This window comes from Amphiprion ocellaris, chromosome 8, assembly GCF_022539595.1.
Source record: "Amphiprion ocellaris isolate individual 3 ecotype Okinawa chromosome 8, ASM2253959v1, whole genome shotgun sequence".
Lineage (NCBI taxonomy): Eukaryota > Metazoa > Chordata > Actinopteri > Pomacentridae > Amphiprion > Amphiprion ocellaris.
The window spans coordinates 31,221,994-31,235,860 of NC_072773.1; the positions used below are offsets into that span (position 1 = coordinate 31,221,994).

The window sequence follows — 13,867 nt, forward strand, 5'->3', positions numbered from 1 at the left end:
GTTTTGTTCCATAAAACATAAAATCAATTAACTGAAAAGATGTAAATCAAGAGAATGTATTTTTTTAATAGTTCAGTATGGCTACAGCTTGGCCCAGCTGCTCTTTTCCTGAACATGACCTTAAAATGAATGAAGTCTCGCAACCTCATACTCTAATTGTGGCCCTGCCCACCTTTAACCTGAGCAAAGTTTAATCAGCCCCAACTGAAAACACCCACGTGCAAGTGTGCAAGGCATTCTGGGTCGTCAGCACATTTCTATATAAACACTGACGCTGGTGCTTTAGACACATGGTGGTTTGAGGCTGTTTTTGCTGAAAACATGGCAAGCATAGAAGTACTGGCAAGCAGATATAGCTCATTTGATAAAATGTACTGTCATGACTTGCGCAAACAAAGCTTTGCAGACTGGCCATTTAGAGAGGAATGTAACTGCACACCTGAAAAGGTAAGAAGGCCACTGTCTGGTGAAGTCCTGGTGCTTCAGAACATTATTCAATTATAGAATGATTTCAAAAATGTTTGATGCTTCATTTTGACTGTTTAGTGGCCCAAAGGACTGAATCAAGATAGAGGATTTATAGGTGAGACCGAATGTGTCAGACAACTCTTAGACACTTAGGAATGCAGCCACACTTCTACATAAACTTTGAAGTATTTAACAGCAGCTTATGAAAATTTTAATTGGTATTCTATCCCAACTGTGTTTACACAGTAATGATATCACAGCCTTTAATCCAAGGCAGTGACAGCCTGTGATTTACAGCTAAGCAGGTGCCAGACTGAGTTTCATCAGGTGTCCTGTTCACAGACCCTTCCGACTGCCCATCCCAGTCCTGTCATGATGGACGGGCTGCTGATAAGTTGCTTGTTGAGCAACACAAAGTGCCATGTTACCAGCTCATAATCCTCCCAAGAGCCAAAAGCAGATCATCCTCTGGTTTCATTCTCACCGATATCCACTGTGTCATATCCTCCTGAGAACCAAGTATCTTTCTATCTAACTTTTGTGATTTTTTTTTTTTTTTTTTTTGCCGTTTTGGAGCAAAAACAAGTCACAATTTAGAATTTTATAAAAAAATTTGTATTTTAGAGACAACAGAACAATTTTACCATAAACCAATAAAACATCAACACAGGCAGAATGCCAATCCATTTTCTAATGAAACTTTAAGAAACTAACTAACTGTAAAAAAATTGAGGTTGAATGAAACATAGTAATAAAACTATTTACTCATTACATTAATTACTTTACATTTAACGTGTTTATTATCCCACAAAGAAATGGTTTTGGGGGCAGATATTTGAATGTAAACAAAGAAGTAGCATGCTAGTTATCTATTAGCTAACCCCATTAAATCGTTCTCATGTCCATAACAGTTGACATTTATAAAAGGGTTTTCCTGACAAAAAGTTTAACCGAACTCTGACCCCAATTTATAACTCCCAACATATTCATAAACCATAACAATTTTTGACTTTTTTCTTTTCCTGGCAGGCGCATTAGCTGCTGCCTCCATTTTATCTCAGCATGAGAACAAAGTTCACCTAATTACACCCAAACACTTAAGATATCACTGGAAAGGCCAGGATGTCCTCTATTAAGCACATCATGATTTAGTAGCGTAGCTCAAATGAGTCAAAAGATATAGATCAAAAACCAATGTCCAGTACAGAAGACATAAATGAATGGGCCAGGTCTCAGGAGGATATGCAAACTTCCTTAATTTGGTGTTTCGTGTTTTATTTTCTATAAGAAAAGCTTCAGACCTTGACTATGTTTGTCTTTGCAGATGGCCAAGGCTGGGTTTGTCCATTGCCCCAGTGAGAATGAGCCTGATGTTGTGTGCTGTTTCTTCTGTCTGATTGAGCTCGAGGGCTGGGAGCCAGAGGACGTTCCCTGGTAGGAAAAAAATCTTAACTCCCTCAGGCCTTAATTTTCACATAAGCTCAGGGTCACCTAAACATGTCCTACTAGCAGTGTGAAGATACGTAGTAGTTTCAAATCTGATTATTTTATCTATACAGCTCAGAATTAAGAGTTGACCCAAAACAATTAGGGGACAAATTCGATCAACAGCATGTCATCGTAGGGCATTAAAGGAAAGACTGCAGTTGCATCAAAATACAAAATACATTTTACAGCTGCCTTTAAATCTTGATTCACATGATAATCTTTTGTCAGAATTTTATTTTACAAAGGACTGTGTGTTGATTAAACTGGATTATTTAAGGATAACATAGTACTTGTTTGCACTCGGCTGTTTTGTCTTATATGTTTGTATTGTTGCATATTACCCGACCAGGTCAGAACATGCAAAACGCTCCCCTAACTGTGGATTCTTAACCATGAAGAAAGACTTCACCAATCTAACTGTGGCTGAATACCTTGGAATGGAGAAAGACAGGCTGAAGATCTATCTTGTAAGTGATCTGTAGACTGTATGCAGTGAAGTAACCTTTTGCTTAAATACTTAAAGTGGTTGTTTAATGTTCAGCTTTGTGTTGTTTTATTCTCTAGAGAAAAATTTCTCATAAGAAGATGGCTTCAATGCGGGAAGCCATAGACTACACGCTTGAGACGCTTAAATCTCACTTGGACTCGTAATGATTCTATATATGTTGTGATTTTTATGAAAGGGTGCAGCAAGAGCCTGTAGTCTTTACTAAGTACTTCTATGGAATGGCAGTTTAAAATATCAATAAAGTTTTGAAGTTTACTCTGTAGTACTGCCTTTAACCACAAGATGGTGCTTTTGCACTAAAGCTGTAGTTTTCCCACCACAGACACACTTTTTGGAATCTCTCACTCTAAACCTTCACAAATGCTATCCAAAATGAAAGCGCACATTGAGCAGGATTACAATGTGGGGCTATATTCCCTCTTTTCAACCACATACTTACCATTTTCCTGAACGTGCCACCACCTCTACCACCCCTTTTCAAACCTTGACCCTGGACAGATGGCCTGAAGCCCCTCCTTTTCAATACCAACTGTTGCCCCAGTAACATCTGTTACATATAGGGGGACAGTGTGCACTGAGAGGGCTTGCCAGGACACTGTGTCTAACCCTGCAAGGAGGACTGAGATGTCAAGGAAAAAGTGCAGGATGCTGCAGCTGACAATGAAAATTGTGGGAAAGGTGCTCATGCAATAACACCCCAAGAAAACTCCCTCACACTTTGATGCTTCCCCAGTTGTTTAGCATTTCAAGCACAAAGGTTTGAGTTGGTGTGAAGTCTTGAGATTTTCATATCTTTTATATAGCAGAAACAAAAGTGTGTGTGTGTGTGTGTGTGTGTGTGCGTGTGTGCGTGTGTGCGTGTGTGCGTGTGTGCGTGTGTGCGTGTGTGCGTGTGTGCGTGTGTGCGTGTGTGCGTGTGTGCGTGTGTGTGTGTGTCATGGGAAGGTTGGCTGGATAGAGAGCAGGATTAAAAGATACGATCCCTTCTCCAACCTTCCACTGGTCTGGATTAATGTCTAATGTAACACTCTGGCCACTGAGCCCAGATCAGCTGCTTAATTCTCTTTTATCCGCTCACTGCAGAGCAAATTGAAGAGAATATTTTTAGATTAAAAAAAAAAAAAAAGTAAAATATCCTAGGTGATGTAACATTTCTAATGATACTGTTTTGCTTTAGATTTTCTGGACTTTTTTTTCCCCCCAATACAGTTGTGGGATATTTCCACAATCACTCAAAAAACAGTAACTTTCATTTTTTTTTTTTTTTGCTAAGGAATATTCACAAAAAGTATAAGCTAAAAAAAAATCCCAAGAGTTTATTGATGTGATGGTTGGGTTAGTTAAGTAAATGGTGAGGTTTTGCATAAGTACACAGATCATAAAGAGCCTATTTACTGTAATTGCTAATGTAATTCTAATCAGGGCTTATACCCTCATCCAGTGTCAATCCACTTACATATGTGTGCTCCAGAAAATGAACAAAGAGAATAGTATGGCGTGACTTCAATCCCTGTGCAGCACAGATGTGATAGACGGACTTATGTGTGGGAACGTTGAAAAACTGTTTTCATTTTATTGGATCATAACTGAGGTGGGGGCCAGGCCTTATGTTTCCCCTCACCCCGCTTTTTAATAATAATCAGTATAAGCCTAAAATCGGTCATTAAAATAGCAGGAGTCTGCATTTCACTACCATACATTTGATTAGGTTTCTCTCAGATCTAATTAATAACCTGTGAAAGGGTTTTACACCAGTGACCTAGACTGGAGTTTCCTAATTAATGAGTCTCTGCTAAACAAACTGTAAACAGTGATTGTAGCAGATGGACAAATGGACAGATGTTACTAACAGAAACTTTACAACCTGAGCTTTCCATCAGGCCCCATCTGTTGCTTCTGCAACCGGTCCCTCCCTCTACCCTCCTCCAATGCTTCTCCTCATCAGCATCTATCACAGAACACTGATGCTCTATATGCGGCGCTGAATTAATGACATCAGAATTTACCTTCTCGAATGACCTGGCTTAACTTTTCGTAAATAAAGACCAAATCAAGCAACGTGTTATCACATCGGAGCAATAAAAACAGAACTTTCCCACTATTTATCTAATGGTTATTCTTTAAGCTTCACTTACTTATGTACTCATGAGAATCTATTAAGCAAGATAAATGACTGGCATCTATAGAGGCCAGCTGACAGACGTCAGCGATGCACCAAAGCCACGTCAGTGTGTCTAAATCATGATGAATTTACTGATTGATTGCCAGAGGAAAAAGGACACCGAGTTGCACAGTTCCTTGCATCCTAATTAGACAAAAACTAAAAGTCCTGTTTTAGTTCCTCCACCTCTAATGTTCATGCTGGCTGTCTGCTCTCTCAGACACCACGGCCCTCCTACCTTGGCAGTTTTTTTTTTGTTTTTTTTTTTGTGCCCTGTTCCAAAGAGACCTCCATCTGTCCCTACACTTGGCTCATTGTGGTGTCCCTCAGCCCAGCAACTTCCACAATGCAGTGGGCGTGCAGAGGGGGGCCAGGGTAAACACGACAGCATCCACATCCCATTAGAAGCTCTTTAACTCCTGCACCCTAATACTCCCAGAGAACTCTGGGAGGGGAAGGTCCACCCCTTATCCTCCCGCACACAATGTCACCTTTTACACCCACTTCCATAGGTAATGAACCTGCAAGCTGCCCTCTTTCCTCCCCTTCCATGTACATCTCCATTTTTTATTTCTCTGGAAAAGCTGTTGTTCTGTATCACTTCATTTTTAAAAAAGCATTGTTTCTCTAATCAAATTAATCTGAAAATTTTAACTTTATTTGAATGTTTTACAGGTGAGTCAGTGCTGTTATTAGAAGAGATACTGATGTAGTGAAACCATCCCTGAATATTTATTACTTCAAGCTAGATTTATTTTATTCAGTACACTAATCAGATGTGATAAGATTGAAGTGAATCTTATCCTGTTAACTCTCCTGTTGTCCTCATTTACCGGCACCAAAAAATATTGTGTCCTTGTCTGAAAAAAATCAAAAATTCTGCAAAGAAATTCCACAAATTTCTGAAAATTTGCAAAACCTTCAGGAACAAAATTCCAATAATTCCTTAAAAGTTTTATTTAAAAATAAATAAATAAATAAATAAATAAATAAAAAATCCCCCAAATTTGGCAAGAAAATTCTTGTAAATATTTTCAAAAAATTAGTAAAAATCTTCCAAAAAATCCTAAAAATATCTAAAGTGATTCCATATATACCATATATATAACTTCTAATATTTTCTTTCAGAATATTCACATAAAAATCAACCAAAATCCAGCGAAATTCGCTAGATTTTGGTTGATTTTTATTTGTGAACATTCTTAAACATTTTTAACATTTTTTTTCCACCAAAAAATGTTCAAAGATTTCCCAAAAATGTTGAAAATGTGGACATCAGAAGTTTCACTGTGAAAACATATTTTTTCCCACATTTTCAAACTTTAAAACGTCTCAATTTTGACCCGCAGGACAACATGAGGGTTAATAAAGTTTTTAGTTTTATTGAATTTCTTCCACCATGTTGTAAATGACCAGCTCTGATCACAAGCGTTTTAGATTACCCTGCCACCAACCCTGCCATCTTCTCACCACGCCAGCCTTGGCATCTTCTATTGTGTTTCTCTGTCTTTGCCCACATTTCTTTCTCTAGCCATCTCCTTGGTCTTTCTTCTACCAGCTGCTCTTCTAGGTCGTCTCCGTTTTTGGGTGCTCCACCTTTCAACCTGGACACCCATATCTCTATACACCCTACAGAGGCGAGTGTGTGTGTGTGCATGTGCTGAGGCCCAAGAGGAGGAGGGGGGATCACTGTGTTCACCCCAGCTTAAAGGCAGAGGGATTATCGGCACACAGACACTGATTAAAGCCTTCCAACCTCCCATGGCCCCATTAATACAATCTTAATCACAATGCTTTATCCTTCCATCTAGCTCCTATGGATCAGGACCTTTTTCATTTTAGTGTGAGCCACTCTTGTTTGGCCAGTGGATTAAGTGTGCTGTGCACAGAAACTAAAATATAGGCACAAGAGAATGAGAGAAAAAGAGAGACCAGGCTTCATTTTGTACTTTTAAAAACTCAGATTTAGTATTTTTCTGTTTTTATCTGGGACGTCGGCCAGGATGAAGCAAAGTAATCACCCTCATGTTGCCACTAGGACTCCTGTCAGCAGCATGCATGTCTGCTGTATAGTGTCTGCAAACATTAAAACCAAAAAAAAGTTTAGGAGTCAGGAGTTGGACTGCAGCACCATTAAATCTCTGGGCTGATATCTGATATGACCTCACTCTCTGGGGATTGAGCTACAGGTTGCACTCTGCTGCCTTTTGCTTCAGCCAAGATGACATTATTGAGCATGTGTTCCTTTCCCATTAGGAGACCCTCATTCACTTCTTATAGAGAAGATAAACACTTGATATGTTTGATTAAGTCTGTATTATAAAGTACTGTAAAGTTACAATCATTCTTAAGTATACTTTTTATCAAATAGTTTTCTAGCAATTTCACGTTTCATATTCTTTGCATCAACAAACTAGTTTAATAGAAAATACTAAACCCTAAAAGCTTCTGACATGAAAACTATTTGTAGATCATCTGAAATTGCTCCATGTAACTATCAAACTCTCCACCATACCACAATCTGAGACTGCCCTGCATCCCTCTGTGTTTTCTAATCTTGTATCCAAAGTCAATTTACAGGGATTATTTCCATATCCACCCACTCATGTATTTGGACTCTGGAGGATAATTCACATTCCCTGCCCCCCACCGTTTTTGTGGTAACAAAACAGCAAAGACACAAAGAGGGTGTGCGCCAGCTAACTCTGCCAATACTTTCTCACAGGCCAAGTGTGGGCCTGTGTGTAAAGCTATGTGTCGTTCCCGTGCCAAGGCTGACACACAAGAGCAGAGAGGACAGACTTGTGAATGAGAAGCTAGACCTCTGTCACCTTTATTGCCCTTTCCTTCTCTTTCTCCAACACACTAATTCCCCTCTCCTTTTCCCCTCTCTCATCCCTCTCTCTCATGCTCTCACTCTCTTCTCGCTCTCTCCTTTTCTCCCCAAATTGGCCCAGCTGTCCGTCAGCCCCCTGCAGTTCCCCCAGCTGTCTGCCCTCCCCGAACGAGAAGCCCAACAACAATGCAGGTCACAGGTCAAGAGAAAGAACAGGCTGCGTTCACAATAGACCAGTGGCGCCCACTAAAACAATTGTTCCATTTTGTCCTCCAGTCTTTCTCCACTGTTGCCAGGACTGGAAAAGACAAACCTTTTGGAGAGGTAGCTGAAGAGGGGGGAAGTCCTCCTGGACAATAACCTCCAAAGCACCTTGCCCTTCTTACAATTGGCTAAAGGGCCACAAGGATAAACGCACTTGTGCACACCAGCCCTTGTTCTCACCACTCCACCTTTGCGTTCTGCCACCCCATTGTTTATTTATTTCAAGAGCAATGATGTCATTGAATGCCATCATTAAAGTCAAAACCGATTCTTTAGTCATTAGTTGAGTGATATAAATGTGTTAGGATCCCTGCCAGCTTGAGCTAATCTGAAAATAGACGTTACTTATCTGTAGCTTATTCACACTTTGCTGAAATTTGGATTTAAACAGGCTTTGGCATATAGTGTATGTTACATTTTTCTCAAAATAATAATTTTTAAAAATGTAATCTTCTAAACTAACTTAACTAATCTGTCTTTGAACAGAAATTTCAGGCTTGTCTTTCTTTCAGTAAACGTGGATGAATTATTTGAAAATGAGTTCTTGCCCTACAGTGTTTTGGCATGAGCTAGATGGGAAAGTGGGACATGTGTGAGTGAAAGCGAACGATGGAGACTCAGAAAAGCCTCTGTGACATATTCACCTGTTCCCCAGAGCTGTTTTCCCATGGCCAACAACAGCCTCCCGCCTGACCTGATAGAAACCCCAGAGCAAGCCTTTGAATGACATCATACACAGACTGTCTCTCTCTCTCACACACACACACACACACACACACACACACACACACACACACACACACACACACACACACATCCTGCAACAGATCTCTATTACCAGACCATAAAATATTCTTTTATCCAACAACTTGGTCTTGTACGTATTCATTCTTTTGATAGTTGTGTGCCTATGTTTGCAAATGTAAAATGATTTGAAGCCACAAGGAGCACTATTCATTTTCTTGTGTGTCAAATACCATTTCTGCTTTTTGTTGTCTTTTTGCACTGGAGATTTTTTTTTAAAGTATGCATTCATATTAAACTGCTGAGAAATGTTCTTAAGATACATGTTAAAAACCTGCATGTAATAGTTGCAGTATTATTTCCACATGCTGTAAAAGAGCTGAAACTGTGAGCAAAAAGTAAGTCTTAGTATGAAGTAAATATTTATAGATTCACTTGTTAAAATGACTGCCACAACTGAGACTCTATTAGGATTTTGTTGTGAAATTAACATAATTACAATTACTCTTCATGTTTGTGGATTACTAGGGAAAAATAGTAATTCTTGCTATAACTAACAATATGGCAAATGCAATTTGAAAATGCAAAAAGTCCATTTTTGTTGTCTGGCCACTGGAGTTTTTATATATATATATATATATATATATATATATATATATATATATATATATATATATATATATATATATATATATATATATATATATATATATATATATCTCAAACTACTGAGAAATGTTCTTAAGATACTTGTTAGGAACCTGCACATAATAATAGCAATATTATGTGCACATTCTGTTAAAAAAAGAAATCTGAAACTGTGAGCAAACGTGAGTCTTACTGTAATTAAAAATATGACAAATGCACTTTGAAAATGCAAAAAGAAGTAGTTTTTAAAAAAAGAAAATCTCACTACAACTGAATATTCAACTCCTAGCTAATGTAGTCTAACTGCATAGATCTTTCTGTCGAGCTCAAATTTAAGTGAGGGATGTTCACAGGATAAAAAACATGGCACACATTGTTACTATGGAAATAGCATATAATATAAGAATATTTATTCAATTAAGTGCGAAACAGCAAAATATTAACAGTACAGTATGACAAAAAAAATTGTGACACCAAATGAACAAGTACCTGAAAGATCTCCAATAAATAAATTAAATACAGTACAGCTACCAGTGACTGGCAACAATCCAAGAAGACAGTGAACAAAAACTGTGCTGAGACAAATATAAAAAAAAGGACAGGACATTATCAAAATAAATATTAAATACAGATATAAATAAATGCATTGCTTTTCTTAAAATGAGGAGGGCATCGGCTGCAGGCCTCTGTGCACAATTTAAGCTGGATGACATTTTGATCAGTTTTTTCTGTTTTGTAGACCAATGTTCTCATGTTTTTGTTCAGACACAAACCCTCTAAGCATGTGAGTGATGCTTCAGCATGGATATCTGATTTGGCAAACTAATCTTTAATTCCGCTCTTTAACAACTGAGGGGGCAACATGTTCAGAAATAATTAGAATCCAAATATCAACATATAATCATAACAAAAAAGAGAATAAATAAAACGATAAATGTTATGGGTGCATGTTTGTATCAGGTAGATTGAGTTGAGGTGATGAGTCTCTCTCTCTCTGAGCGTTCAGTGCTCTCCCAGAGTACTAGACAACATAAATGCAAACAGTTTTCTCTATACAGTCAGTACCGTGGTCATCGTTTTTACAGCAGTTTATACAAGAGCAGTGCTTCTCCTCTGGCCGGTTTCAGAGGAGTCACTGGTTCGGTCTCATTTCAGATGGTGCCCATCTGAGAGGCGACCAGGTGAGAGGGAGCGAAGGAGTCAAAGGCCACATCCAGGGGCAGCTCATAACGAGAAGCCTGAAAGAGAGGGTGGCCCTGAGGCCCCCCTGGCAGGCTGCCCGTCGTTGAAGTGGGGTAATGGTGGGACGAGAGGTAGTGGGCATGGTGGCTGGTGTGGGGTGTGTAGTTCCTCTCTGACTCATGGGGAGAAAGCTCCTGCTTCAGGGCAAAGTTGCCACTGATGCTGAGGGGGGGAGTGAGTGGGCCGTCGTACGGTGGGGTGCCGCTGCTGCACTCGTTAGGGGAGGGGTTGTCGTACACAGGCCCCTTGAATCCCTTCATATGAAGGAGGTGGGATGCCTCCAGGGAGCCGTAAGGAGGGCTGGGGAGGCCTGGGGATGGGTAACTGAGGGGATGGCCAGCCACCACACCACCCACTCCCGGGCCTCCACACTTGTCCTCCAGCTTGTTAAGAATCATGGGAGAAGGTCCCAGCTGCAGGCAGCCAGCCACAAGGTTACTGGTGGGCTGAGACAGGCCTTTACACAGCATCTCCACAAACCCGTGGCTCTCTGGGGACTGGCCACTCTCAAGCACCTCTGACAGAGCCCAGATGTAATTGCGGGCCAGCCGTAGAGTCTCAATCTTTGACAGTTTCTGCGTCTTGGAGTAGCAGGGCATCACTCTGCGCAGATTGTCCAGGGCATCGTTCAGCCCGTGCATACGAGAGCGTTCTCTGGCGTTGGCCTTGACCCGCCGGGCACGAAACCTCTCCTGTCTAGCTTTGGTCATTTTCTTCTTCTTGGGACCTCTCCTTTTGGGAGCGTTTTCTCCATTCGGCCCAATCTCCTCCTCATCTTCCTCCTCCTCTTCCTCCATGTCCTCACTACCCAGTTCTGTGCAGGAGTGGATGCGGCCCCCTACGGTCAGGCCATGGCGCCCTCTCATCTCTGGGCTTTCATCTCCATCCTGTGAGCTGCCGTCCTCCTCCAGCCAGCCGAGGGAGCTCACCAGCTCACTCACATCCCCGCTTTTCCCAAACGGTTTGGTCATCATTTTGATCTGAAGGAGAGAAGAAAAAAATTATCAGCAAATAAAAACCTCATCCGGTCTGTAAATGCACAAGGCTGCTCCCTAAAATGTGCATATATACATTTTTATTCATCATGACTATTGAGTGACACCAATTAGAATCAGCTGCTGACTAATTGTTACTGACTACACATGAAATACAGAGTGGGAGCTCTCATTTCAGCACTGCATCGTGGACAGCTCACCTAAGAGTCAGTTTACTCTGCTATATGAAATATTTGAAAGAAAGCGTGTAATTATTTAGAATTACATTGTGATTTTAAAGTATACTTGACTATTTTTAGCATGACATGCATGAATGGTCCCCTGCTGCTATGCTGTAGTCGTTGCAGCGACGCTGTCAATCTGGGACACGACGGGATTTACTCAGCATATAAAGCTCAAAGATTAAATAGGCAACATACAAATCAACAAACATGTGGACAAGCCGCCCACATAATGTTAATGACGCTACAAAGCAGTAGATTTGTCATTTTAATGATATTTTTACCTCTTGTAGAATAAATGTATAGAGTCCAAATCCAAATTCTAATGAAATGAATGAAAATATTGCTGTTTTTTTTTTTTTCTTCTTTTAAGGAGAACCAGGGACTCGGGACAGAAAATTTGCTTTTGTTTTTTGGGGAAAAAACTGCCCTAGTTAATTGTTGTGCACTAGTGCGTAAAAGTGGGACAGATTACTGTAATTTATGAATTCAGAAGTTTGGGCACGCAATTCTATTGGGACTTTACATGCTACTGAATATAATAAAGCGATCACTGCCAATTTAATACATTAGTTTTAGTGTTTTGAAAATGTTATTAAGTGAAAATGTGTTCGTCAGTTTGAGGATGTTTTCCCCATCCGTTCGAAGGAATGCAAGTGAATGTGCTGGACTAAGTGATCCAAATGTGGTTCGCAATTAAAATACATCTTAAAAGGACTCTTAACCTTTTAATTAAGCTGGACTCAAAAACGGACAAATCTGCAAACTCACCTGTTTGGATTTAACGCTCGCTTTGCGCAAAGAAAGAGAAAACCTGGCCAGTTAAAAAAAAAAAAAAGACTACAGCAAACTGAGTGATAAGTCCAGAATCGCCGGGTGTCTTTCTTCGCGCATCTGCCAGTGTCCCCAAACTGCTGTGCTCCCTCAGAAAGCCATGAGCGCGCCTGGAACTTTCATCTCCAAATGGCACGACTGGGCTGATTTTTTTTGCTTTTAGCCGGACAGGCCCCTCCCTCTGCCGCCCCACCCACCATCAGCTCATCCAAAACGCGCGTGGCGGGCTCGTGACCATAAATCCCCCCCCCCACAGCAAATGCGTAAGGAACAGATTTAGTGTGCGCGATCGGGTGCACGTGTGGGGCAATTCTGTATTTGTAAATCAAGGGGGTCTCGAAGCAGTGAGAGGGTGCGCACACATGGCCAACGTAAATAACGCTGAGGACGCTTGGTGTCTATGTAAGAAGCATACACTGTTGCCTGGAAGCCTGGAAACTTGCCTGTTCTCCTGGTTTTTCCTTCTGCCCAAACTTGCTTATAGCTGCAAGTCTTGCAATTATCATCAGCCAAACATGATTAACATACATCATTTCCTCACCTTATCCTTGGTGACACATTATTTGATAGAAATCCCAGCTGTGTTGCCACAACACATTCCTTATTTATCACCTTGCAAAAATTCAAGGTGGCCAGTAGCTCACACGTTCATAGTAAGAAAAATAAGATGCAAAGTCGTGCTAGTGGAAGACCAAATTCAGTTGCAAGAAAAACGGATGGTGCTGGTACAAAAAAAAGTGTTATAAAGTCTACACAATAAAAATAAATAAGCATATTGATGTATTACCTTGCAGCTGAAACTGGACTCTCTCACCTCTGCCATTTAACTCAATATTTATTTATTTTGTTACTGTCGACTTCTAGCCACAGAATCTGACTGACCACAGACGCCAAACTGTTTTTGTGCTGCAGAAATTAGATCTTGTAGTCAAATTTGCACTTGTTAAAACGTTGTTCTTGTATATGACCTACATGCCCACACTTGGAAATTGGTAAATAAATGTTAAAAAAAAAAAAAAAAATCCACCTCCTCTCTGTTTTGCTGTAGCGTGTGTTAACCATGTTAATCGATTGTCTATCTCTTCATTAGTCGGTTGGATTAGGCATTTTCTACTTAATTAAACCCAGTGTAGGCCTGCTCCTCGCTGACTTAAGAGACGCTTTTCCTTGTGTGCGCATTTAAGTGATTTTGACAGCTTGGTGTGCAGAGAGCAGGTGTGTGCGTTGTTCAACCAGTCTCTCAATTGTTTGCTTCCATGTTTAGCGTCATATTCTGCCCCCGAGGACTATGGGCTATCTGAATATTGAATCGATTGGCGCAATGATGGAGACCCAAGTTGGGGCTACTTTTTTGGGGAAGCTTAAATCCATCATGACAGTTATATTGTAAAAGACATGTCCTGCAGTGCCATATTTCTTCCATTTTTCTGTCAAGTTAGGAGGAGTTTAGTTAAATTA

The 13,867-nt window shown here is 40.3% G+C and overlaps 2 protein-coding genes across 2 annotated transcripts; one reads left to right on the forward strand and one right to left on the reverse strand.

Moving 5' to 3' along the window:
* The first annotated feature begins 283 nt into the window (after window positions 1-283).
* On the forward strand, window positions 284-2,719 carry birc5b (baculoviral IAP repeat containing 5b). The gene is made up of 4 exons (XM_023297152.2): window positions 284-447; window positions 1,793-1,902; window positions 2,306-2,423; window positions 2,521-2,719. The coding sequence occupies exons 1-4, from the start codon at window positions 322-324 to the stop codon at window positions 2,605-2,607; spliced, it is 441 nt and encodes a 146-aa protein (XP_023152920.1). The 5' UTR covers window positions 284-321; the 3' UTR covers window positions 2,608-2,719.
* A 6,786-nt stretch (window positions 2,720-9,505) lies between these two features.
* neurod4 (neuronal differentiation 4) lies at window positions 9,506-12,547 on the reverse strand. Its single transcript, XM_023297151.3, has 2 exons — window positions 12,347-12,547; window positions 9,506-11,339 (listed from the first exon to the last, which is right to left on the reverse strand). Exon 2 carries the CDS (start codon window positions 11,331-11,333, stop codon window positions 10,269-10,271), a length of 1,065 nt encoding a protein of 354 aa, XP_023152919.2. The 5' UTR covers window positions 11,334-11,339; window positions 12,347-12,547; the 3' UTR covers window positions 9,506-10,268.
* Between the last annotated feature and the right edge of the window lie 1,320 nt (window positions 12,548-13,867).